At 39.1% G+C, this 27,642-nt stretch overlaps 1 protein-coding gene across 1 annotated transcript; it reads left to right on the forward strand.

Moving 5' to 3' along the window:
- The first annotated feature begins 21,752 nt into the window (after positions 1–21,752).
- Positions 21,753–25,061, forward strand: sox9a (SRY-box transcription factor 9a). The gene is made up of 3 exons (XM_052612251.1): positions 21,753–22,423; positions 22,623–22,873; positions 23,003–25,061. The coding sequence occupies exons 1-3, from the start codon at positions 21,990–21,992 to the stop codon at positions 23,713–23,715; spliced, it is 1,398 nt and encodes a 465-aa protein (XP_052468211.1). The 5' UTR covers positions 21,753–21,989; the 3' UTR covers positions 23,716–25,061.
- Positions 25,062–27,642: the final 2,581 nt, after the last annotated feature.

The raw sequence follows: 27,642 nt of genomic DNA on the forward strand, positions 1-27,642 counted from the left end.
TTCAAAATATATACATGCATACATTTTTCATTTTATGTAAATAAAAACTGATACATAATATGTGTGTGTACTGTGTATATTTACTTTGACAGCACTAATATATATATATATATATATATATATATATATATATGTGTGTGTGTGTGTGTGTGTGTGTGTGTTTCTTTAACATTTTTTTTTTGTGTGTGCTTGACAAGTGTTAATTTTGGACTCTGCTGCTGGATAATTCTCCAAAAATGTGTTTCCTCTTACCTGTAGGATTCAATATCAATCATTATTTGATTTATTTCTTTGCGTTAATGTGATATTTTACACAGCATGTCTCAGCAAGCCTTTGAATGCTACACATGCTTTATTCATAATAATAAATGAATGCGTTACATTCTATAACATAATGATTTATTTCAAGTTGGTGGCATGTGCCAGCGTGAGGTGAGCAACACACTTTACAGAAACAGCAGCAGACTGACGCCAAGCCTCTCCGCGTTTCCTCACAATCTCGACACTGTTTTGGACATTTACAAAAATAAACTTCTCAGCAACCCAATATTCATCCAACGTGAGCTCTGGCTAACTTCGCAGCCGTGGTTTGCTCACTTTGGCCTGTTATTAAACAGCTGGAGAAGACTAGAGTCTTTCACTTCTCACCTACCTCTATTACCTTAAACCCTCGAAAAAGGACAATTACACATCATTTAAGACTTAAGCAATTAGAGGCCATTTCTGGAAATAGCCCCGTTTGACTTAAAGTTGTCTTCTTGCACAATGAGCTGAGGGGCAGCGACTGATGGTTCCTGGTGCTGGTGTCAGTCCAAATTAGTGGGGGAGGTCTGTGCAGTGCACACTACTGTGTTTCTGTGGAGTCCAAGTGCAGGGTTAATCAGGGTCAGGGCATGTGCAGCTACAGATTGCCAGAGAGGAGATTAGGGTAAAATAGAATCAAGTGGCGCTCCAATTATGCCTGGGTAAACATCAGTGCTACTGCTACATGCATGCACACGATTTGGGTGAAAAAAAAATTAATAATAAATAAAAACATTGAAAGAACGGCTTCGAGAGTTGATGATAAGCTAGTTAAATCAAATATATGCATAAAATGGCCAAAAAAAAAAAAAAAAAAAAGACGTTCTTCTGCTGTATTGTTATGTTTCCTGGTGCAAATATCTAAAAATCCTGGAATCTTGATACTTTTACTTGATATTCTTATTTGAGTTGTAAACTCACTTCATTGTGATAAATTTCTTGTCCAATGCCATTTAGCATTTCTAGAAATGTGTCTTGATTTGCTGCAGTGGAAAACAAGACAAATATACCAATCTGTTGGAAGTTGTGTCTTCAAAATTTGACGTCTTGCTCTTTTTCTGCTGCCTAGACATTTACATTTGCAAATCTTACTGACTAATCGTGGTCCATTCAATTATCTTGGTGTTAAAAGGTGTTTAAAAAAAGTCTGAAATGTACCTTCATAAAAAACACTGTCTATGGAATCTTTCTTCACAGTGAAAACAATAAAAAATAAACATTACTTAGATTATTCAAATATAGTTGCTTTTTGTTTTGTTTTTTGCAATGATTCCACAGAGGACCATTTTTGATTCCCCAGTAAACCTTTCATTACATTTCATTACACCTTACATTTATGGGATTCAGCTGGCATAACTTGTTTGGGAATCCCTGATCTAAACAGTCAGAAAATAACCATATTTTGAAGTTGGCCTGAAATATCAGGGAGGATTTTAGTGAATTGTGTGTGATTTTATTGTTTTGCAGAGTTATGACTGTAAAAGCCTGAGATTACGGTTTGAACGCTGGGTTTGGAAATTAGAGGAACATTTACTTTAAAGCATGAGTAATACATTATGAATCATTTCAGGGATTAACCGAGGAAATCCTAAGATTTGTGACAAAGCTCACATCTCAACTTTGGAGCAACGATAGACTTTTCATGCAATGACATGAACCAGAGAGCACCATGTTTACAAGCCACAAATCTGAAGTGAGGTCACTGTAAAACCAGCAAAGAATGACAACCTGGTGCTCAGTCTCCACCTAAAATACTGCATCTTCAAAGGTGGTCGCTCACGCCACCTGAAACACCACACTCTCTGCCTCCCCGCAGGGCAGTTGCCGTCTCTGCAGTGACTTAACTGTGTGTCAGCTTGGCAGCTGGAGAGAAGAACCAGATGAGCCCCGTGTCTCAGCAGGCCTCTGGTCCTCAGCTGTAGGTTTGCATGAGTGCTGGAGGGCAATCACCGCAGGCGCCCAGTGTCACAGAGCACTATGGGTGCAATCCGTCACCACGCTGGGAGCGGACCACACCACACAAACACCACCACTGACATACACCCTGAGCGGGGTTTACATTATGCTGAGCATTTCTTTAGTCTACGCCTTCAGAAACAGAAGTACACTTGAGCATACTTTTAAAAAGTTGATGTATTTGAAAATAATTTACTGAACGAAGTGTTTTCAGACGCTTAATTCCATGTTATTCCCAATTAAATTAACATTTATTTTAGCTTATAAGTTTCTATCAAATGCAATTACAGTAGTTGATTTGTTTTTAGTCGGTATGCACCGATACCGATACCGATATCGGTCCCGATACTAAGCTCCTGTACTCGTTAAAATGCCCCGATACAAACGCTGATACCACACAGTATGTGATAAGAGCCATATTTAGACAAAAAAACACAGACAACAGAACAAAAGACAGCAGAATCGAGTTATTAGAGATGAAGGTTGTCTACATAGGATATCTATGCAATTAATATAATGTTAAACATTCAATATTAACGCCTGTGTAGCTGACGTGCGTGAGCTAATAAAGCACGCTAAGTGGATTGGGTGCGCAGCGGCATGGATGCACAAGCTTGTCGAGTGAATATACAGTTCATCACTGGAAGGTTTGTAGTTCGGTCGGATATTGCGAAAACATGTAAGTAAAGCAATGCACTAGTTACTTAACGGTTGGAGGGGAAACAGAGAGAGAGAGAGAGAGAGAGAGAGAGAGCATGTTCGCGGACTTCTGTTGTGTGATCTTTGATGTTCACTCACTTAGCACACGCATTTGGATTAAAACTAAATCCTAAAAAAATACAATTTATAGGGGCATTCACTATAAACATAATTTATTTTGAACCTTAGGCATACATGACTTTCTGGCGAAAGTGAATCTAGCAGCCTGTGTGTAATGCGCCAGGCAGTATGTTATACTGTCCCTTTCATTCTGCTCCAGTACAAATGCATGCATGCATTGTGCGTTTTGCTTGCTTAAGTGTTATCTTGTTTTTTGTTTTGTTTTTTTTATAGTGGGTGTTATAGTCACTACACTATAGTTCATTTATGTAAGTGAGGATAGCAAAATAAAGTAAACTGTGACAAATTACACCCCAAAAATTCTTCAAACAGTTGACTACTGCATGAAGCTGCATGACAGCATGTCCAGGAGACTACAGACAGTCCGACTAAGCATTGAGAGTTGTGTAAATACTGTCATACTAAAAGCTGTCTGAATAATTTTTGGTTGATAGTAATTCATTACATACCTCCCTATCACAGTTATCTAACATTATCAAGATTAATTTGTTCTGAGACAGTTTAACTATGAGTTCTTGCTATATTTTATTACAATCTTCTAAACTATAGAGAATAAACTGTGATAATGTGAAATGTTGAAAGTGTCTGAATAAATTTTGGTTTGACTGTATCGGTTTAATAAATTGAGTTAACCAGCTAACATACTCTTTTGTTTTGTTTCTGTACCCAATATTTAAAAAATGTACAAATGCAATAAAAATATCGGTAAAATATCGGGAAAATGTAAGTATTGGTATCAGATGAGTACTGAAAAAAGTGGTATCGGTGCATCATTTTTTGGCACACTTTGATCTTCAGTGCATCTTTATGTCACTCCATAATTGTGTTGTCTTTAAAATAACTCTGTAATGTTTTCAGAATAAGGGTCTTAAAAAAATATTAACTTTATTCTCAAAATAGTTTGATGTCACAATTCTGCAACTATTCTCAAAATACTGTGAATTATTTATATAATATTGTGATCGTTGCAGTCTTAGTTTTAGTTTTTTGTTTGTTTGTTTTTAAGCTAAAACTAATTAATGAAGATTAATTTTTAATGAAATTTACTTTTTGAAACAATTAGGATGTCATTCATTTCCATTAAAAAGAAAAATATGATTGCAACAGGTTTTCTGCATAATTATATAAATACTTTTAATTAATAAATTGTTTAAAGTTTTTGAAAGAAATCAGAATGATTTTTAAAGGATCGTGTGACACTGAAGACTGGAGGGTTGTTACTGAAAAAGGTATTGTCATGAATTAATAAATAAAAACCATAAAAAGAATGTCACTGGATTTATGTTGGTATATTTATACTGGTGGAATGACCTGTATAGTACATGGTAACATTTGCACATTTCATAGTACTTAAAATATTGCTATAATCGCTTCATTTTACGTAACGAGTGAAAATCTCATTTGAATTGTTAATGTGACAACATTTGTACAGCTGCAATGTAATTAATCCCCACTTCTAGTTTGCAACTTTGCAATTGTTTTGAATATGTTACACTGCACATTTAAGTCTGATGACTCAGGAGCACATATGGCTTGAGGACTCAAGTATATTCCAAGTATATTTGTATATTCCACCATATGATCAGAAAAGCGAGAACAGGTGTGAGCGCAGGACAGCAGGTTGGTCGGTGGAGCCCATCGACTGCAGTGGGAGAGGAATTGTTTTTTTTACAGAGGATGTTCAATATGAAATTGACAAACTCAAACAGGTGAGAAAACTTCAAGAAAGATGAACGCGGTTGAGAAAGTTGGCTTTCCTGGAAGCAGACTAGGGAACTTTGTGTGTGTGCGAGCTCAGCTTAGAGGCATTGTTATGTACGCCATCCAATAACACACGCCAAGTGCTCTGTGCCAAGAGTTTTGCTCCTAAATCCAACCCCAAATCCTTTCGGGCTTCCCCTCCTCTGTCCGTATGCCTCTATCCCGCTCCATCATCAGTAGGCGTGGCGGTATGCCGGCAACATCACGGTTCGCCCCACATCAGTGGGCTGTGGTTGGTTAATGATAGAGCGGGTTGGTCCGAGACATCGGTTCCCGAGCCAGACAGCTGCAGTGGAACCGTCCTGGTTCCTATTACACCAGCTGCTCTACAAAACCCAACCGATCCCAGCCAAGCAGAACCCGGTCTGCCTGTTCCCTCCGCAACAGAGAAAACATATTTACCACATGTTCAGTGCACAACTCCTCTGACGACACACGTCCTAATGAAGAAGAATCATGTTTTTATGATTTATTAATGTGCAGCTAATATGGAAATGCACCTCTGGAGTGGTTTAGACACAGTTAGGAAGTATTGCAGGCTGGATGGATAGCTCTGCCCAAAGCTAAACGCTATGAGCCATACATTCTCAATCTTACACTTGCGTATTAACCAAATAATATTCAAACGTTAGGTAAGTTTAGTTAACAGAGAGGCGGGATAGTCTGGCGAGAAGAGGGCGCAACAACCTTCTCAAGCCAAGAAAGAGACTGTAATAAACCAAACAATGTGGAAACAATTACCTCTTGGCAAGGGTGAATTTGGCAATGCTCTACAGATCTGCAAAACCAACCGACCAGACGGTGTGTGTGTGTATGTGAGAGAGAGAGAGAGAGAAAGAGAGAGAGAGTGTATCTGGGTGAGTGTGTGTGAGTGTTCCACCACTGCTCCGGGTGGGTGTTCACGGTATGTGTGTGTGTGTGTGTGTTCACAGTGCGTGTGTTCACGGTGTGTGTGTGTGTTCTCGGTGTGTTGTTCACGGTGTGTGTGTGTGTATGTGTGTGTGTGTTTGTGTAAACTTTGGATGGGTAAAATTCAGAGCATGAATTCTGAGTATGGGTCACTATACTTGGCTGTATGTCACATCACTTAGTCACTTTGTGTGATAGTGTGTGTGTGTGTGTGTGTGTGTATTTGTGTGAGTACTGTAAATGTGAGAGTGTGTGAGTGTGTCTGAGAGTGTGTGTGATTCTTGTAATCTCAGACTTTTTATCTCAAAATTGACACCTTTTCTCATTGTGGCAACTTTATTTCTGAACAATTGTAACTTTATTTCCTCATAATTCTGACTTTATCGTAACTGTGACATTTTTTTCTCGGAATGTGCTCTACCAGTTGAGCTACAGGAACGGTTAGCTAGAGAACATTAATCAAGCATGTTTGCCGTATCTGATCTAAGAATCAATGCACATTAAACCATTACGGCTGCAATCTGAGCCGATATTTACTCTTAAATCTAGCGTTACTGCTCACCTGTGAGAAAGTCACTGGCGGTCATTACCCAGTCAACTGGATAAAGTTTCTCAACCAGGTTTACCTGTCTGACCAACTCTCATGAAATGTCACAAACAGGTTCTGCCGGCGACCGCAAGCTGGAGTTTCAGTTTTATGATGTCATTGCCTCACGGTGAAGCTGATTGGCTTTAACATGGTAAGCATGTACTATTTTGGAAATCTTGCACACACTCATCCATATGGATGTGATTTTGGTAATCCTGCAGACTCAGAGAGCAGACAGCTGGCTGAGGGAGGAATGATGGGATAGGTGGTGCTTCAGGATCATGAATCTGGAAGACATGAAGATAAGTAAAGTATAGAGAAGATGTTATCCTGGAGCTCACAGGTCATACAGCTTTAGGTAATTCTGAGGTTTCTCATCTCAGTATGTGTTTGGCATCTTTGGAAATTTGGCTTCTCTTAAATGCTGGATTATGCATGCATCTGAGTGCCAGAATACTCATCTGACACATCTGATCGTCTGTTGCGATCCATATGTTGTGCACTAAATGAGCACCAGCCATCCTCTCAGTGAAACGGCACTGCGAGAAGATAAACCGTAAAACATCAGAATACATGTGCGAAGGCTCCGAAAATAAACCACAAATTACAGCTGCCCTGGGGAAACTTATTTAAAGCTCATAAAAATAAAGTTCACTAATGCATAAAGGTTGCATAAGTATCCCTCTCAGCATTTTGTTTTCTTTCTTTCTCTTTGAGCTTTTATAAAAAACAATGTGGCAACTTTATATGAGGTTGGAATGTCAGGTACTGTACGTGGTGCTACCTGCAGTCTGTAGCAAAGCATGCTGGGGGATTCTTTCAACTGGCGTAGGATATCAGATGTCACAAAGATAGAATATTTATAATCGTTCTTAGTAAAAGTGATTCAAATGCCTGAACAATTAGCATTTCTATTCATCCAAAAATCCTGAAAATTAGTTTTTATAATCATCAGAAATGCAGTAAATCATCATATTTTCTTGATTTCTGAAGATCATGCGACACTGAAGACTGGCTTAATGATGCTGAAAATACAGCACTGGTCAAAGGAATACATTTCATTTTAACATACAGTCACATAGAAAACCATTTTTTATTGTAATTATGTTTTACTTCACAATATTGCTGTTTTTACAGATTATTTTTTAATCAAATAAATTCAGCCTTGGTGAGCATAAGAGACTTCTTTCAAAGACATTAAAAATCTTACATCCCTGAATTTTTGAACAGTAAATATAAAGACAATATATGCTATAAAAATGCATGAATTATCATATTTATATTTTAAATAATTAAAATGCTCAACTGAAGCTTACAAATCTAACCAAATATTTGAGAGTGTGTTCTGTCTACGTGATCTGTCTCTTCAGGGAACACAACGTTGCTGGGAGTAGCAGACAATACGTTTCCAAACATGGATTAAATAAATTGGCATAATGTTGTATTTCAGCACTTCGTGACACACTTGCATCATTTTTAAATCTGCCATTTCACACTCACTTAACTGCCACAAGCTGGCCACAGCTCCAAATATCTAACAAGTCAGACGTTTACAGCCTGAGAATCCAGGTACCAGAACTGCTAGAATTAGACTTACTATATACAGCACACAACTACTAATGTTTTCAAATGGGAAATTCAGCACATGCAGCAGCAAAGTAAGTGTTTCTGAAAGAACTGAAACAATCTGAAAACACAAAAAGCTGGCTATTGTTCTGTTTGTTTGGACCGAGCGGCAACCTGTGACTTATATTGTAATTCGTCAACTGGCCACTAGAGTCAGTCCCATAGACTCCTCAAGTTAAAATTACCAACATTACAGCAAAAAAAAAAAAAAAAAAAAAAAAAAAACGTTTACAGCCTGGTTCAATTTTTTTTATTTTGGTCTATAAAGCGTATTTTGCCATTCATGATAACTGTGAGGTGGGTGAATTTTTGTATAACTCATATTACATTAAGCTTTAAAGTTATGCGTAATTAAGGGCGTGGCCACTTGAGTGACAGGTGGATTGCTGCTGCTGTAAAGCTAGGTGGGTGTGTTTTCAGCAACCAGCTCATGCCTTTTTGCCCATTTTTGATTATCTGGGAGTGACACGCGGTGATGCTCTGCCAAGATGGCGATGGCTTAGCTTCACTTATGGCTTCAAAAGCGCAGTAGGCACCGCTTTAAGAAGTAGCAGAGCTTCTATATACTGTGCCGGTCACCTCACCCACATGTTTACAAACATTCAGCAAACGCCTCGGGTGCTTTCATGTTTCAGTCACTATGGCTCTGGTTAGACAGCCAGCACAAATGAAGCATTGTAGTTAGTTTACCCACATTCAAACATGTACAATTCTACATACTGTAGGAGCAGGAACAGGCATTTGCTTCTGGAAGAACATGCTTTTGAGGGTACACTATCTCAAACTTATTGGTAAGGATACAAGAAGTTATATTTGCATTTGCTGAATACCAGTTCTTACAAGCCAGCAGTGTTAGGTAGGTTTAGGGTGTGAAGGTGTGGAGATGGGGAACAAGACAGTCTTGTATGACTATTAAGTGACACAGACAGACGATCTGCTGAACAGATGGTCCAATTTACTTTATCATTACATGACTCATTCAACCAGCAATCTATCTATCTCTAAAAAGTGTAAAAACATCACAGAAACTGCATCAGTGGGAGCTCATCTTCTCTATATAATGACTGGAAGAGATACTAAATGGAAGGGAATTTGTGGCTTCTATTTGTGGCCAAAATCTTTAACTTCAGTATTCAGTTTCAGTATTTACTTCACATTAGACTTTAAATGTGCAGTTCTGAGCTTTAGCGGTTATTTCATCAAGCAATCTCTCTGTTTAATGGTAGTCATACAGGTAGCTTTTGCAGTAGGAGCAACATTTCAAACAGAATGAATAACTGATCTCATACGAGCATGCATCTGTGCTCACTCGACTCTTACGCATGGGGGGCTTGTTACCAACGCTCTTACAGAATCAGAAGGGGCGACAGAGATTTGGTAAGTGACTCAGCATTAATGAAAGCTGGGATTTATCACTTTTTCCTTCAGGAAACCTTAGAAAAGCTGTCAAAATACAGGCTTCTGGTTACGGAGTTCTTCCAGGACACATCTAACTTCTCACTATATGGTCACCCGTGAGTCACATCCAGAGCCATGAGCTTATATGTGAATCAGAGGGGTTGCCTTATTTTCACCGTCCTAATCACAGCGTGTTTTCCATCATTTTGTGGAACGTATGAGACTGTGAACATGTGCGTATCACCATCAACACTTCAGGTTCCCTGCTAATTAAATGGTTCCCCTTGGTTTGCAGCGAGGGGGAGGAGAAAAAACGGGAAATTCGTCTAAAGTAATGAAGCCCGTTTTTCTCTGTTTAAGGTTTCCCCAGCCTGTGAAAGACACCTAATTTTGACAATTACAACTATCCTGAAAAAAAAGGCAAAAAACGGAGTGCAAAAATGTGAATGAAATTGAGCTTATTCAGTAATTTAAACCAGACATCCATGCATTCGCTGTTTCGGCCCCCAGACCCAGAAAAGCAAGCTTTCTGCAGGATACAGGGGAATAAAGGCAAGTATTAACCTTTCCACCACTGAATATTAATCAGCATTTAATAAAAGGAAAACAACCCACTTGCCACTACAAATATTATCAGTGTGACATTACCTTTATTTTCATTTTGCGAGACGTTCTGCAAAAAAAAAATCAAGATAAACACGTACGCCTCAGCATTCAATAGTCCGAAAAGCGGGGGGAGTTAGGTTAGGCTAGGAAAATAAAATCATGAAATAAAACAAACATGGCACTTGCCGAGGAGACCGTATTGGACGCGGCGCTTTCTTCTGGCTCAGACTGCTTTGAGAGAGATGCATTGTAGGTTTTGGATTGACGAGGGCAACCACGTTTCCATGTTCATGAGCTGGCGCTCGCCAGGAAGACTCCCATTAGAAACGAGTGCGTGTGGTTTCTCGTGAACACGCTTGGGACTGAAACACAAATTCCCTCATTTCTCACTGCAGACAAAAATGTGAAAATGGGAGCAATACGGTCAGTCATAAACCTACAAAAAAAAAAAAATAATAATATATATATATATATATATATATATATATATATATATATATATATATATATATATGGAAATCAGAACAAACACAATTCAAATGAGCTCTTAATGTTAGAATAAAACAATAAAATAAAACAAAATCAAATCACAAAGCTCACAGTTTCCTCCTTAAAATCAAAATAATAAATGCTAGGCATAATAATAATAATAAAAAAAAAATAATAAATAAATAAATAAATAAATAAATAAAATATCTGCATATGCTACTAATGGGGTCCAGTCAAGTCAAGACAAGTCACCTTTATTAATATAGCGCTTTAAACAAAATACATTGCGTCAAAGCAACTGAACAACATTCATTTGGAAAACAGTGTGTCAATAATGCAAAATGATAGTTAAAGGCAGTTCATCATTGAATTCAGTGATGTCATCTCTGTTCAGTTCAATAGTGTCTGTGCAATCATTTGCAATCAAGTCAACGTGTACCTAATGGGGTCCAAAATGGGGTCTGAAACATGAGTGAAAATGCATTTTTCTAATTAAATAAATAAATGATTTTAGGGTAAACAAATCGTTACTATCAAAAATAAAACCTATTTAAAAGCGTTTAGGAGGCAGACACACTCTGCCAGTTTAAATCTAGATTAAAGACCCATCTCTTTAACCTGGCTTACACATAATACACTAAAACATTTCTAATATCCAAATCTGTTAAATTAAAGATTTTTAGGCCGCATTAATTAGGTAAACCGGAACCTGGAAACACTTCCCATAACACCCGATGTACTTGCTACATCATTAGAAGAATGGCATCTACGCTAATATTAGTCTGTTTCTCTCTTGTTCCGAGGTCACCGTGGCCACCAGATCCAGTCTGTGTCCAGATCAGAGGGTCACTGCAGTCGCCCGGATCCAGTACGTATCCAGACCAGATGGTGGATCAGCACCTAGAAAGGACCTCTACTGCCCTGAAAGACAGCGGAGACCAGGACAACTAGAGCCTCAGATACAGATCCCCTGTAAAGACCTTGTCTCAGAGGAGCACCAGGACAAGACCACAGGAAACAGATGATTCTTCTGCACAATCTGACTTTGCTGCAGTCTGGAATTGAACTACTGGTTTCGTCTGGTCAGAGGAGAACTGACCCCCCAACTGAGCCTGGTTTCTCCCAAGGTTTTTTTCTCCATTCTGTCACCGATGGAGTTTCGGTTCCTTGCCGCTGTCGCCTCTGGCTTGATTAGTTGGGGTCACTTCATCTACAGCGATATCGTTGACTTGATTGCACAGATACTATTTAAACTGAACTGAGCTGGATGATGACATCACTGAATTCAATGGTGAACTGCCTTTTTGCTTTATTGACACTATCTTCCAATTTAATGCTGTTCAGTTGGTTTATCACAATCTGTATTGTTAAAAGAGCTATATAAATAAAGGTGACACGACTTGACTCATTAGACGACATTAAAATAAAGTGCTACCAAATATTCTATTATGGATCAGAAACAAAATACTAATTAATTGTAATTTACCAGTCTTTGTCACTATCCTTCAAACCACTAGGTTTTACCCATTTGTCAGCAAGAGGTTTTTTCATAATTTAAAATAGCAAAATTTAGTATGATCACTTTTTAATATTATATATTAAAAATTGTATAATTTAAACTTTTATTTTATAATAAATACAGATCAGAATATGTACGTTGTTAATGTGTCGACTTTGACCCCTTATCTGCATAACAACTTCAGTTTTCCATTTATCAAAACCCTAAAGCTATATTTATTTTAAATCCCAGTTTTCTGACTTTTGGATACCACTGCAAATGGTTAAGTGTATGCAAACACAAGAAATTCAGTCACTGCCTGGTCCTGCGTGTGAATGTGAAATATGCTAAGACAGGGAAGGAGACTGTTTTGAAAGAGCGATAGCATCGGTTGGCACCCAGTGAGAAGCCCACATCACTGGCCCGTCATCTCAACACAAAGAAGAGGCCAGCAGACCACGAACAGAGAGGGAGGGATGAACACGAGTGAGAGAGGGCGGGAGAGAAAGAAACATGCTAACACACAACCTCCTCCACTGTTTTCTAAGTAGCCATTAGCATTCAAGTTAGCATTCAATATTTGCTTTGGATATTTATATTTAAGATGCACATCATTGTGCACACAACTCCAAGAAGCTCCATACAGTTCCCAGAGAAAGCTAATAATGCTAATGCTAATATTGCTTAACATTCTCATTTATCTCTCGCAGACACTTGTGAAAAATAAGTGTGCTTAACGGTATTGCATTGTAGAGTACTTCATATTTTCTTTTGTTTAACTACTTGCAGTTAATATAATATTAAAGAAATAACAGGCCACTTGAGCGTACTTAGTGTACAATGTTTCTGAAGATTTTTAAAAAGTGCACTTGCAATAATGTTGAATTAAAAGTTTTATCTTGAAGTACATTTTAAATAATTATGTTTTAACACTCTTTTATTGTGCTTTAAAGAAGTACATTTATTTTGCTGTGTTGACTAACATACTAAAACTCACATTAAATACTTGATTATAGTTTTAACTATAGATTTTTATTCGAAAATAATTATATATGTATTGTATAAAGTACTAAAATGTAACTTCATTGTTATAAATGTGTTATTACAAATACTTTATTACCACTTAAGTTGGACTTTTGTGTGTGTGCGTGTGCGTGTGTGTGTGTGTGTGTGTGTGTGTGTGTGCGTGTGTGTGTGTGCGTGTGCTTGCGTGTGTGTGTGTATGTATGTATGTATATATATATATATATATATACATATATACATATATATATACACACACATACAGGTATATATATACTAAAGTCCAACTAAAAGCACAAGTTCAATTAACTGCATATAGTCTAAATGTAATCTGTAATAAATGTCCATTTAATTGCAAATAACATCCAGTGAAGTGTCCAATATTACATTCAGTTTGCACTTAAGTATATTCTTTTGAAGTACATTATTTCCATAATAAGAGCTCTTTACTTTTATGTACTTCTTTTCCACCAAATCTGGGAAGTAATGTGCAATTTAAGTTGCAGAACCTCTTCCAATCGTATCCACTAGTTTATGGGTTCATTAAATCTGTTTATTTTCTTGTTTGTTTCTGCTTGAGGGAGGTGACTGCTTATTGAGTTTAACCAGCCGAGTCACATCTTTCCAGTCACTCGGTGCTAGTCAACACATGCTAACCCTGTGTGAGAAGGCCTTGTACACTTCTGTATTATGGAAAGGAAAGAAAATCTATACTCGCTGAACCTCAAATTAGTTCGGCAGACGTCAACGACCCTCTGTTAATATTTACAGTGAGTGTTAGCTTGAATGAACGGTCAGAAATAGGTTTATTAAAAAGTGTTAATTCCAAGCAAACATCAATTATTAGTAATAAAGGAGTCTGTGTCGTGGGCTTTGATGTGAGCTGTTTGTGATATCCACATCTGGGCAGTGAAACATGGAGCAGGGGGATTCTGGGAAGGTCAGCCAGTTATTTTACATGTATTAGTTTTATTTTTAGTGTTACAGTGCAAAAGCAGCCCAATGTTTTAGGTTGGAAACAGCATCAGTTCAGTTCAGGAAAAGAGTTACATTCATCTGTGTTTATTCGCCCTGTCAGCTGATACCGGAGCGCTTACTAAAAGGTTTTGTTTTGAAAAGCTCAGACTCTGGATTTTTTTATTAGAAATTCAAACTTAGTTGCATGACAAGTCTAATATGCGGTACAATGCAGCGCCAAGGGCCGTGGATTAGGGCGGTGAGACGTTGCACACACATATGCATGCACGCATGTGGCCTCTTCTGAACAGACAAAAAAGTAAGGATCGGGTCCTGAATAAGTATGAGCAATCATGCATAAACAGACATGTTAATGTGCTGCGCCGATGCAAACAATGACCTTCAGTAAGCCGTCAACGGCCACTAATAGTGCAACAGACCCACAAACATTTCAGCTGACATGAGCTCTGTGAAGACATCAGTCTGCCACCTTTCACTCTCAAAGAGCTTGTGCTATTTTTGTCTTAAATTGCTTAAGTCTTATGTCTACAACTTACAAAAATATGAACCAAGTCATTTTATTTTTCAACTTGAGATGTTTTAATTCAGTCTTTTAAAAAACATACAAATCTGTGTTTTATGAAATGCAAAAATTGCTGGTAATCACCAGATTCTCCTGTCCACCCTCAAAAAGATGGGCATCTCTGGAAGTGCTCTCCTGTGGGTTAAGTCCTACCTCTCTGACAGATCCTTCAGTGTGTCTTGGAGGGGTGATGTTTCAAAGTCACACCACCTTGCTACTGGGGTTCCTCAAGGCTCAGTACTTGGACCACTTCTCTTCTCCATCTACATGACATCTTTAGGATCTGTCATTCAGAAGCATGGCTTTTCTTATCACTGCTACGCTGATGACACCCAACTCTAGAAAAAACTCTAGAAAATTATATATATATATATATATATATATATATATATATATATATATATATATATATATATATATACCTGGCTATGCGTTCTACACTAGACTACATGAGACTTGTCATGGCACTTGTATACTGTTGTTGTTCTCTTGTTGACCTGATTCTACTGTTCTCATTTGTAAGTCGCTTTGGATAAAAGCGTCTGCTAAATGATTAAATGTAAATGTAAATGTAAATGTTTTAATTCAGTCTTAAACAAACATACAAAACTCTGTTTTATGAAATGCAAAAATTGCAGGTAGGTGTAGATTTAGGGCGATAGAAAATACAGTTTGCACAGTATAAAAACCATTACGCCTTTGGAGAGTCCCCGTAAACCACAAATGCAAGCAAAGTGATATGAGTGAGGAATAAATATGAAGCGAGGGATCCAGATATCCTGGTATTTAGAGCCTAATCTGAAACACATAAAACTAGTGTTACACCCCACAATATCACACAGTAGCATTACTTTTTCACATTCTCCTCTCTCCCTCTCTCTTCAATTCGAGTCACACTCGTGCATCCTGAAGGAAGAGATTTCAGGAAATAAAGCTCGACAATTTCCTCTGAGTGTAATATTAGAATCCAGCGGCAGCGAGGAGAGTCCGCAGGGATGCTGCAATCTCGTGTAGATACCGATAGCATTATGCATGTATGTCTATGCGTGCGTTTAAGCCGTCTGAAGTGGCAGTTTCTGTTTCTAGAAGGTTCCTGTCTTGCTGTGCCAGTTCCATTCCTCAGGCCTAAACCGGACACGTGCGTGCGTGTGTGTGTGTGTATGTGTGAGTGAACGCGACAATGCTTCATCCTATATTTCAGCTGAACTCTTCTCGCGTTCCACTACGCTTCACACTGCTTCCTTCAGTTAACACACAACGCTTCGAACCCAGCTCCAAATAATCATCGTCAATAACACTGACGAGGATGTAGCCCTACAGTACACAGGCGTCTCTGTTTCCTTCTAATTACTACGTCAAATACAAAAAGCGAAAGAAACAAGCTCTTATTTTGAGAGGGCATGGCATCGCTGCTGTTCTGGACCTCTGAAGTCCAGTTATGGTCTCGTTTGGATATTACCGATGGAGAACGGTTAGTTACGGTCTGAAAAGTGGATTTTTCGCCATCATTTCTCAAGCAGATTTCTTGGCGTTTGTGCATAGTTACCTGTGTGTATGAGGTGGAAAGAGCTGGGGGCAGAAGTAGAGAGAGTTGGGCCGGGCTGGTGGCCCAAGCCATTGGATCTCATCACTCCTTCATTACGTTGGCATGCCCAGGAATCAAACTGACTCTGCAAAGAATAGCCCCTTTCATTTAGCATGGCCTGCAGGCTAGAGAGGGAGGGTCAAAGACAGAGAGACTCAGTAAAAGTGAAAGAGCTGGAGAGAGAGAAAGACACAACAGAGTGAAAGGTGCCTCTTACACAAGGCCTGGTGACTGACACAGATCCCCGTTCTGATTCTTAGAGATCTATGATGTGGTTGCAGAACCCCCCAAAAAATGGAATTTACAGAACAGTGGGAAAAAATTTTTGGATGAGTAAATCAAAAGTGGGGTTGTACAATGAATCAAATTACGACAGGGAGTAGTGTCAGAGAATGTTAAATCTTTAAAAGATTAAATCTGCATGGGCAGAGCAGTTTTATATACCACACAAATTCAAATGATAATAATATAATATTATTTGTCTATTATTATGCAAATTAATATTATTAATAATTATTATTGTTGTTGTAGCCGTAACAACATTAAGACTATCAAGAATTAGTTTCATCCATTTTTTTGTGGTTGATTTGGTTACCACCATTTTTGACATTTTTGTATAAAATAATAAAAATTTAGAGGTTGGGGGAGGGGCATGTCTTATTGTTATATATAAATATAAATATATATATATATATATATATATATATATATATATACATATTTCTTTTTTATTTTTTTTATGCGTATTAAATTACTAATGGTTCGTTTATTTTATGGAACTATTGTATGTGTATGCTTTTATATGGTATGTAAATTTACCTTATGGAAAAAATAAAAACTTAGAATAGAAATTAAGAAATTAAAACTGGAATACAAAAAAAAAAAAAAAAGGGATTTGGGAAGGAAATATTAAAATGAATTTAATGGGGACCTAGATTCGTATTTAAAAGCTTTTGATTCTGATGATTGTTGATTCTTTATCCAGCTCTACTTATCAGTTACTACTCAAATATACTCAAAATCTCCAGCACCGAGAATAGCGTTGCACTCTCATTCTGCATATTTCCAATCAACATATGTACAGAAATGTTCAAAAGTGTGTCTGGTCCTGATGATTAGACACAGTGTTATCTGTAGCCGAGATACAGTAAATGTGACTGAGACAGGAAATGGTTAAGAATTAATCTACGCCACTATGACATGAACAGCTATATTTAGTCTGCGGTTTCATAAGTAACACTTGAACACATCTGAATGGATGTCACTGAGACCACAGATGACATCAGGACCCGAAGCTGACGAACCAGTCAGACCAGATCCTGAATCAGACAACACAACAAAAGGAGTTGATTCAGCCTAGAACACACATGCAAAATATATATTTTTAAAAAAGCATGCAACATGCAAAATACGCATATGTAATAACTATATAAGTGAAAGCTGTGATATTTGACACATTTAAAAATGCATGCAGTTCATTGCATTATATTATTTTATGCATTTAGCAGACGCTTTTATCCAAAGCAACTTATGTTGCATTCAGGCTAACAATTTTGTCCTATCATGTGTTCCCTGGGATTCAAACCCCCAACTTTATGCTTGTTAACACAATGCTCTACCGCTTGAGCTACAGGAACACACATTTATTATGTTATTTATTTTATTATAAAATATATGCTTGCATACATGAGAGTTCCTCAGTGCTAAGCCTTTTTCGCTGCCACTGCTGTCAAGGTGGCTTTTAGTGATTATGCAAAAGTAATCAATAACAATAGATTAAGCCAGACAGGTTACTATCGGTCATCCAGCTCAGTGAAATGAAATCCGACTATGCCTAGCACCTCTCTCTGTGAGGCACAATTAAATTAAAAATGTGCTGTGCTATGACTGGCCCAGCGTCCAGACGACTAGCGTTTCGCTGCATCAGAGAAATTCTCGAACTGTGAAAATCGTGGGCACGGCTAGCATCTGCTTTTCCACTGGCTCGGCTCTCCCGCTGACAAAACCAATTCCTTTAGCCTCAACCCACACCTGCTGCCGCCCCCTTAAAAGCCCGAAAGAGTCCTTAAAGGTGTGGATCTGTCATTAGCACATTTAGCTTGGCGCTAAAGCACATTGTTATTTTTAAGAGCCAGTGTTTGCACCAGCTGTATCTTTGGATCGAGTGCAGATTCCCGTGGCTCTGCGCCTGTTCGGCTCAGTGTACGCCTTCACTGCATACTGCTTCACGTTTTTTAATCAGCTCGGCTGGTCAAAATGATCTCACCAATATATTTTGTTTGCTGTGGAATTGAGCCGAATTAAAATACATCCATGCATTGCAGTTGACTCGGAGCAAGTAGTAACACTTCAGAAACGTCTGCCGTTCAGACTGGACTTGATGACGCATGTTAACAAACAGTTAAATACTCGGATCTGCTGAAACTGGTTAGTTTTTCGTAAATCACAGATAACGACTGAGTGTCTGGAAGAACCTCTGACCTCAACACAACCTGACACCCAGATCCCACATTCAAGGAAGCTTGTTTCTGTCCGAATACAACGCAATAAAATATAATTGACCTTGCTTTATTTATTAGTTTCTTTACTTTATACAAATTACAAATTAATTTAATGCAATGTAATTTTCGCATTATCACTTTAAGTCTAACCATTGTAACTGTATTTTGTGCAATATGAATTTATATCTCAGAATGTGATTATATTTCACAATTAGAACTTTCTCACAATTGTGACTTTGTCATAATTGCGAATTTATTTTGTCTAGTGTGAATTTAAATCTCACAATAGGTATGTTTATCTTTTATACAATTACAGTTTTTTTTTCTTACTATGTGATTTCATATCTCACAGTTGGACTTTATATCTCCACAATGCAACTTTATATATCACTGTTACCATTTTATTTCTCACAAAGTGACTTTATATCTCACAATTTTGAATATGACTTGAAGTGTGACTTTATCTCACTACACACACAAACACACGCACACACACACACACACACACACACATATGTATATGTCACTTTATATCTCACAACTACTATTTTACTTTTTGCAATAATGACTTTATGTCCCACAATTGCAATTTATTTCACACCTTATTACTTCATATCTTATCTTACCATTGTGAATTTATTCTCAAAACTTTATCTCACTAAAAGATGCTTCCTCAAACATCACTTGCATGGTGTCAAATTAACCCTTTTTTTCATGGAGGCTTCAGTAGGATAACAACAACAAAGCATAGGCATGTTTGGCCAGAAAGTCTGTCAGAAGTTAATACACACAGTTACAGATAGAGTTTATACTTCTGGTCGTTTCTGTGCCAAAAGACAAGAACTTCAGTAGCACAAAGAGAAACACCTTAAACACCTCCGAGATAAAGAACTGGCTGACATGGTTTGCCAGTTTACCTCTAATGTTTGCACAAAATCTTCACACCTCCGCTCCAAGAAAAGATGAGAAGTTTCCCAAGGCCTTTTATAGGTCGCCTAGCCATGTATGTGATCACTGTTTAAGATGAAAGTGACTTGGTGAATATTGAGACAATGATAAATTGTGACGGCCATAACAGAGCTTCATTTTGACTTAGTTGAAACTTACATAGATATAGATTGTGTGTGTGTATATATACACACACACACACAAAATAAAACATACATGGTAAGACGAAACAGATCAAATTAACACTTTGGGCCAAGTTCATAAAAAATGCACAGCTTTTGCCATCTGTTCTTGAAACATTTTAGTTTTTGACAGGATGTGGCGTAGGTGTATCTTGTGTGAAATCACCGTCTCATCTGACTGCAGTCGCTAGATGTGAGTTCTGCTAAACAAGTGGCATAAGTTAATCAGACTGCAAGTTGCACTCCCATAACATTTTACTACTTCAACACCTTGGTAAAACCAGTGGTTAGAGAAACTTTTAAAGCAGACGTTACTGCTAAAGCCCAAATGTGGTAACACTTATCTGATTGGCTGTATCAGAGGTAATACTGTCATCACTGCCAGGAGCCAACAGGAGCTAATGCACAAAAAAAAAAAAAAAAATCAAGCAGTTGTTAAAAGATTGGTTGATAAGCGCATGCAAAGTTGAAAAGCTGTCATTCACTCCTGTATTCGCTGAAGTCCGCATTACAATAAATAAACCAAGCCTCTCTTTCCTATTAGCAATGTGCTGTTAACAGAAAGGGGAGCGTGCTATTGATGAAGGTCCTAAAAGTTCTGCTATGTTTATACTTGAAGTGAATAATTTAAATAAACACATGCAGTGAAAATAAACGCTGTGTGTCGGAGCGAGGAGGAATCACAACGCTCACAGTTCACTTTCTGTATGTGGAAGCTGAGCCTTAATTAAACTGCGGGGCAGATAGGATTACTGACTTACAACAACCAGAGACTGCCTTTCTCTGCCACGAGAGGAAACCATCTTCATAGAGGCCTGCTACAAAACACTCGGCACGTGCTTATAGAACACTGTATTGTGAGATAAAACAAATGCATATAAAATCAAACGACTGCACAAAATGGATCATGGAAGAGGTATGCAATCAATCCAGGCAAGTTAGAGTAAACCCATTCGTTTCAAACTGGGGTGAGAGATCAGTTTCACACATCAGCACCACCATATATAAAGAAAATAAAATTGCATTATAAACTAAATTTAAAAAGAGCTTTACTCATTTAAGTACTTGTTTACTTATGCATTTCTATTTTAATAGAAATGAGAAATGGGGTGGATCTAAATCACAATACGTTTATGCATAAAATAATTAAAATGTCTATGTTAGGTGGCAATATCATCGTGCACTTCATAAATTAAAAGAATCTGGGATAATATGTTGATTTCATATGTTGATTGTTTTGTAGAAGTCAAATATGATATTATTTTCAAAATCTGAAACATCGAAACATGTTTTGAAAAAAATAAATAAAAAAAATCCTAAATATTTAAATAGAACGTATTAGCACTCCCCGGTCTCCTCTATATAAATGTTAAGTGTGACCAAAAATACAGAGCCCTGGGCTGTTTTTAATCAGTAATGCATGGCCAGTGTCTGCACTGAGCACAGAACTCTGTCTCCACCTATCGGTCAGTTTCATGACAACACCCAGCGAGGCGCCCCGACAGCATGGAGCTCGAAGGATACATACAACAATATTTGCAACTTCTCCAAACCTGTTGAAAAGAAGGAATTAGTGCGAGTGGAAAGCTCTGCTGAGTCACTGACTGAGTAACACTTCCCTGAGCCAAGCTTTCCAAAATTACTCACTAAATAAACCAATTAAATCCAGTGGCTTGAATATTAAGCCCGTTTGATTGTTTGCATTCGCTTGAAGTCTTGTATGGTGTACTGTATATGTAGAACTCTGTCCGACTCTACAGATAAACAGTTTCAGGCTGTGTACTGGCGCGCGATATCTGTTTTATACAGCAGTAGCAGATTTCAGAAAGAACTTGTGATGAAAACAGTGCGTTTTGAAGCAAAGTTAAAGTAGATTTCTCTAATGTTAAATTGTGGGTGATAATTATTGAGAGTGAGAGAGGGGTGGGTACGAGCAGGCATCGGTTTCCTTGTCGTGTCGTCACAGCGCGTGCAGTTTAAAAGCCCGTGCGCGCTCAGCTGACAAACCAAAGTTCGTCCCTCTCTTGGAAATACTACACGGGAGCGCGCGCGCAAGGGGATCGCTTGGCTTTTGCAGACACCAGCAGAAACACTCAAACGCTTGCCCTCTGAAAGCGAGCGCCGCGATTCAGTGGATTTGCAGGAATTAATAGCTGGAAAGAATTTTGGGGAGGCGAAGCGTTCAGTCGGGACATCCGTACGAATTCTCTGAGACTGTCCATCTACAGTCTGCGCATGAATCTACTAGATCCCTACCTGAAAATGACAGATGAGCAAGAGAAGTGTCTGTCTGACGCCCCGAGTCCGAGCATGTCCGAGGACTCCGCGGGCTCCCCGGGCTCCGGCTCGGGCTCCGACACCGAGAACACCCGTCCGCCCGAGAACAGCCTCATAGCTCCGGACGGGACGCTCGGCGAGTTCAAGAAGGACGAAGAAGACAAGTTCCCGGTGTGCATCCGAGAGGCGGTGTCTCAGGTGCTGAAGGGGTACGACTGGACGCTCGTGCCCATGCCGGTGAGAGTGAACGGATCGAGCAAAAACAAGCCGCACGTGAAGAGACCGATGAACGCGTTTATGGTGTGGGCGCAAGCGGCGCGCAGGAAGCTCGCGGATCAATACCCGCACCTCCACAACGCCGAGCTCAGCAAAACTCTGGGAAAACTGTGGAGGTAAATACTTTTCTCATTCCTCAACACACATTTCTTTTAGTGTTTATTTATTTGCAATTAATTGCATTGCATTAATTCACATAATACCACACAACTGCATGCATATAAATTCATATAATAGCACACAACTGCATGCAGGATACACAACAGTAACAGTATGTACTGTAGGGAAAGATTCATTGCTGTGCTTATTGGGCAGATTGCTGAACGAGGGCGAAAAGCGTCCCTTCGTGGAGGAGGCTGAGCGCCTCAGGGTTCAGCACAAGAAAGATCACCCCGACTACAAATATCAGCCTCGGCGGAGGAAGTCGGTGAAGAATGGCCAGAGCGAGTCTGAGGACGGCAGCGAGCAGACTCACATCTCCCCGAACGCCATCTTCAAAGCCCTGCAGCAAGCCGACTCGCCCGCGTCCAGCATGGGAGAGGTGCACTCGCCCGGCGAGCACTCAGGTGGGCGAATTCAAGTCAATCTCAAGTTTTGTTTTTTGTTTTTCTTCCTTCGCTCTCTCTGTTGCGTCCCCTGTGCTGTGCTGAACCCGCTCTCTAACTTCTCTCCCCTCCTCCACTGTTTCCAAACAGGCCAGTCCCAAGGGCCGCCCACTCCTCCCACCACCCCAAAAACTGACGTGCAGCCAGGCAAAGTGGATCTGAAGCGAGAGACCCGTCCACTTCAGGAAAACACGGGTCGTCCGCTCAACATCGACTTCCGTGAAGTGGACATCGGCGAGCTCAGTAACGACGTCATCGAAACTTTTGACGTCAATGAGTTTGACCAGTACCTGCCGCCGAACGGGCACGCCACCAACACGTCCTACGTGGGCGGCTACGCCACCTGGATGGGGAAGCCTCAAAACGGCAGCCCTTCAAGCACCCAGCTGACTCCACTCGGGACGGGTGGCTCCGGGGATCAAGACCAACCCAGAACGACGCACATCAAAACCGAACAGCTCAGTCCCAGCCACTACAACGAGCAGCAGCAGGGCTCCCCGCAGCACGCCAGCTACGGCTCCTTCAACGTCCAGCACCTCCAGCACTACAGCACTTCATTCCCATCCATCACCCGGGCGCAGTACGAATACTCCGACCACCAGGGCGGCGCCAACTCCTATTACACCCACGCTGGAGGTCAGAGCTCCGGCTTGTACTCCACCTTCAGCTACATGAGCCCCAGCCAGAGGCCCATGTACACCCCCATCGCTGACTCTACCGGGGTTCCTTCCATTCCCCAATCCAACCACAGTCCCCAGCATTGGGACCAGCAGCCGGTCTACACACAGCTGTCCAGACCCTGAGGACTCGCCGTCACACGCCCACCGTCGAGCAGATACACAGCAGAGGCTGACGGGACTCATTACGCATCATTCCACTCTCTTTAAAACACACACTTGAATCCCCCCTCAACACACACACACACACACACACACACAATGTAGGAAAGAAAGCTGGACTACAAGAAAAACGGCTCCCAATGTGCCTTTTTAATCGCCTGAACTCGAGATTAGAATATATATATATATTTTTAGCCTTGTTTGCAAGAAAAGAAACATTTTTTTGAGAAATGATTCCTCTGTGAGGACTTATTGATTATTGATACTTTAATATGTACTGTGTATGTTTTCTTAACATGTTGTTTTTCAGCCTTCTGTGTTTCTTGTAGAAAAGTCTATTTTTACTAAACCACTCTTGGTAGTCATTCCTTGTTTTTCTCCCATCTTTTTCCCTCAGTAGCACCCGTTATTGTCTCTAGTCTTTGTGCGGTGCATTTTACGTTTTATAGTTTGACCTTTATTTATGTTCCTGTAAAATATCATCCCTATCCAACAGTTGTTGTTGTTTTTTTTTAAGCTCTCGTTCACGCTTTTATCCCCAATCAGTGCCTGTCAAATGTTGGAAGTGAATTAGCGGGAATATCTACGTGGCAGCGGCAGCTGAGAATTTACTGAGTGTCTAACAGCATGTGTCGCAGCTCCAGGAAGTGACCTTTGACCTCTGCTTGTCAATAGCTGCCTGCAGTCCTACAGGTGTCATCTTACAGCCTTTCCTTCTGTATCCCATCTTAACCCCTTTAATTTATTTATTAGTATTAATTTTATTTCAAAGAAATTATTTGCATTTTATTCTTTAATACTTTATAAAAATTAAAAAAAAAAGATTGTTATTTTGCGCCTCTGAATATGGTGTCATGTAATCCAACGGGCCATTTAGACAGAGAGCTGGTACTTAATATGGTAAAACTCTGTATTCATCATGTTTATTTATCATATGTAGATTTTTCTATTTGAAATGTTTATTTGTCTATTTCTAACTAAGTCATGCACAAAATGCTGTTGCAGTTTCTAAAATAAGGCTGATTAAACTGGAAGCGTAGTTTTACGAAGCTCTAATTTGAAGCTGTAGTTGTTTTTAAGTAGATGTTTAGTTACTCTGCATCTTTCTTTGCTTATGCATTTTCCCTTTCTGATTTTGTGCTTTACTCAACTTCAGTGATCTCTGTACTGACGTTGATATCTTTTTTTACACAAGACTGAACAAGTTTTTTGTCTTTAAAAAGTTTAACATTTTACTGCCTTTTGAAGAAGCTCATCTTTTGTATTATATTTGCAATAAAAGTGAGAATAAAACATAAAACCGACACCTACAGCTTGTCATTGTCTGAAGTTTCTACAGCACTAAGCATGAATATGTATGGTTTGTGTTTAGCCTCAGGGAGTGGAATGTCTCCAGCAATGACCAGCTTTAGTTTTCTGACGTAAGCATTGCCTCGCTCTCGCAGATGAAGCAGCAGGAGGGCCCTATAGTCAGCTCACTATAACACTCACATTGTTAGGGGGAAACGGAAAGAAAAACAGCGTTTGGTTTTCCTATGTGGTTCCCTAGGTTTGTTCCTCTGAACGGTCAGCAAAGGGAAATATTGACAAGTCCGTCATGCCAAAGACATCATGTTCTACCAATTTATTGTAATTTTCAGCTCTATTATGTGATTGCATCATCTATGCTGGTATGTAATTACAAAACCAGAAACAACAAACATCTTCTGGCTTTAACACTAGAATACTCACAGGCTCATGTTTGAAAATGATAAGGTAGTGCTAGTATCTATCTATCTATCTATCTATCTATCTATCTATCAATCACTATATATTCTACACTACCGCTGAAAAGTTGGGGAAATTAGTGATTTGATTTAAACTGATCAAGTGACAATTGGGACTTGTACATTGTTACAAACTTGCCTATACATTTTCTGTAAAATGCATTTTCTTGCTGTGAAGAAAAGAAAAAAAAAACGAACTGCATCACCGTTTACAAAAAAAAAAAAAAAAAAAATTAATTTAAGGTGCACAACTGTTTTAACATTGAATATAATCTGATTTTTTTTTTTTTTTTTGAGTACCAAATCAGAAGATCATGTGACACTGAAGACTGGAGTGAAGATGCTGAAAATACTGCATTGAATCACAGGAATAAATGACATCTTACTATATCATCTCATATAAAACGGTTATTTTAAATAAATAAATAAATAATAGTAGTAGTAGTATTTTGGCATTCTACCTGCATTTGTAATTACCATCTTATTTTCTTCAAAGCTTGGCAGGCTGGTAAAAACCATATTCTTCACATAAACGTGCCAAAAACCTCAGAGACTCAGACGGGGTGCAGGGGAAATACTGGAATGACTGAAAACAAGTGACAGGGAGTCAAATACAGATAAAGAATGTGAGAGGGATTGAAGGAAAACTTCTCAGCCGTCTGTAGAAGCCATTAGGACGGTGAAACAGATGAGATGTCTGGGCTTCTACCATCGAGTGGGAAAGAGCTGTGCAGCTCCGGTGATGAAAACCAGCGGTGATCGACATCATTGTCAGCTCTCTCCATGCTCAAATCCCCCCGATGTGCTAATGTCTCCTAACTTCAATCGATTAGATCTTATTATTGATTACGGTTCTAAAGTTGAGACTGAAGAATTTGTAAATGTAAATGTATCAGTTAAATTGTTTTAATGAAATACATATTCAAGAGTTTTTAATGAAACATCAAAACTAAAGTTGGAGGTGTATTTGCAAGACCAGATTGTCCCGAACACCCTCACGTACGCTCAGGACAGCTGAGCGGAAACACAGACAGCGATGGAGTGGCCCATTCTCCGGGCAGTTTTCCCAGGAGAAGCCCATTAATATTCCGAGGAGACGGCGTGCAGGGAATCTCTCTCCTCCGAGCCCAATGGGTGGTCCTTTCAAATGCAAAGTAAGAACACAAAATAAGGATGAAAAAGAGGAATCTGGCAACGTCCCACTTCACTAACAAAGCAACCATGAACATTTTAAAGCATAAAATGAAAAACAACACACACGTACATGACCAAAGCAGGTGGACTGCAATATCAAGTGTGGGTTTTCTCTGAGAAAATACAGATTTTGAATAAGTTAAGCAGGTTTTACAGTTAAAAGATGTGTGATGCACTGTATCATTGCATTGAATTACAAAGTAGCGAGAACCGGGAAAATGTAACACTTCTGTTAACTCTCTTGTCAGTTTAAAGATTTCAGGGTCTCAAAGCCTCAAAAGTCTTCCACATATTAGCATTCATCATCAATGTCATTTAAATGTCTTAATTTAATAATACTACAGTATATTCATCTTGTGAAGGAGGGATCACCGTTTAAAAAGTATATATATATATTGTAGTGATTTCACAGACCCGAGAAGGTTAAGTGCATTGTGCTTCTATTAAGAAGAAAATATTCTATTGAAAGTGTAAGTCATTATTTTGTGGCCTCGTTTTCATTGCTATAAAAAGCCAGTCTACTCTGTTGCATCTGCACTAAACTCATTAAAAACATCAGGAGCAAGAATTTGCCTATTCAAATTTCAGCCCCTGGGGTGAGCTTGTTTGCTTACGCTGCGCTAAAAGGAATACAGTACGAAGCTTGGTTAAATATTTATGATGCCGTATTATCGCACTGGACTCTTCCACATGGGTTCTGGCAGCATGCAGCATCTCCCCTCCCCAGATCTGCTATACCCCTGTCGGTCCCAAAGGATCTCACCCCTTCGCCCCCACATAGCATCACCCCACTGTCATTGTCCCCCAGGAGCCCCACAAAAGGGAGCATTTGACCTCCGAACACACCCCCATTTCCTCTCTTTTGAAAGTGTCCCGGCCCACAGAAAGTCTCGTTGCGACTCAAAGGAAACTGTACATCAATGAAAGACGG

Source organism: Carassius gibelio, chromosome A12, assembly GCF_023724105.1.
Source record: "Carassius gibelio isolate Cgi1373 ecotype wild population from Czech Republic chromosome A12, carGib1.2-hapl.c, whole genome shotgun sequence".
Classification (NCBI taxonomy): domain Eukaryota; kingdom Metazoa; phylum Chordata; class Actinopteri; order Cypriniformes; family Cyprinidae; genus Carassius; species Carassius gibelio.

What these genes read in the sequence shown, in the direction of transcription:
- sox9a (XM_052612251.1), top strand. Translation starts at nt 21,990, where the DNA reads ATGAATCTACTAGATCCCTACCTGAAAATGACAGATGAGCAAGAGAAG. An exon ending in ACTCTGGGAAAACTGTGGAG is followed by an intron (nt 22,424 to 22,622) that starts GTAAATACTTTT and finishes CTTATTGGGCAG; the next exon opens with ATTGCTGAACGAGGGCGAAA. An exon ending in CTCGCCCGGCGAGCACTCAG is followed by an intron (nt 22,874 to 23,002) that starts GTGGGCGAATTC and finishes GTTTCCAAACAG; the next exon opens with GCCAGTCCCAAGGGCCGCCC.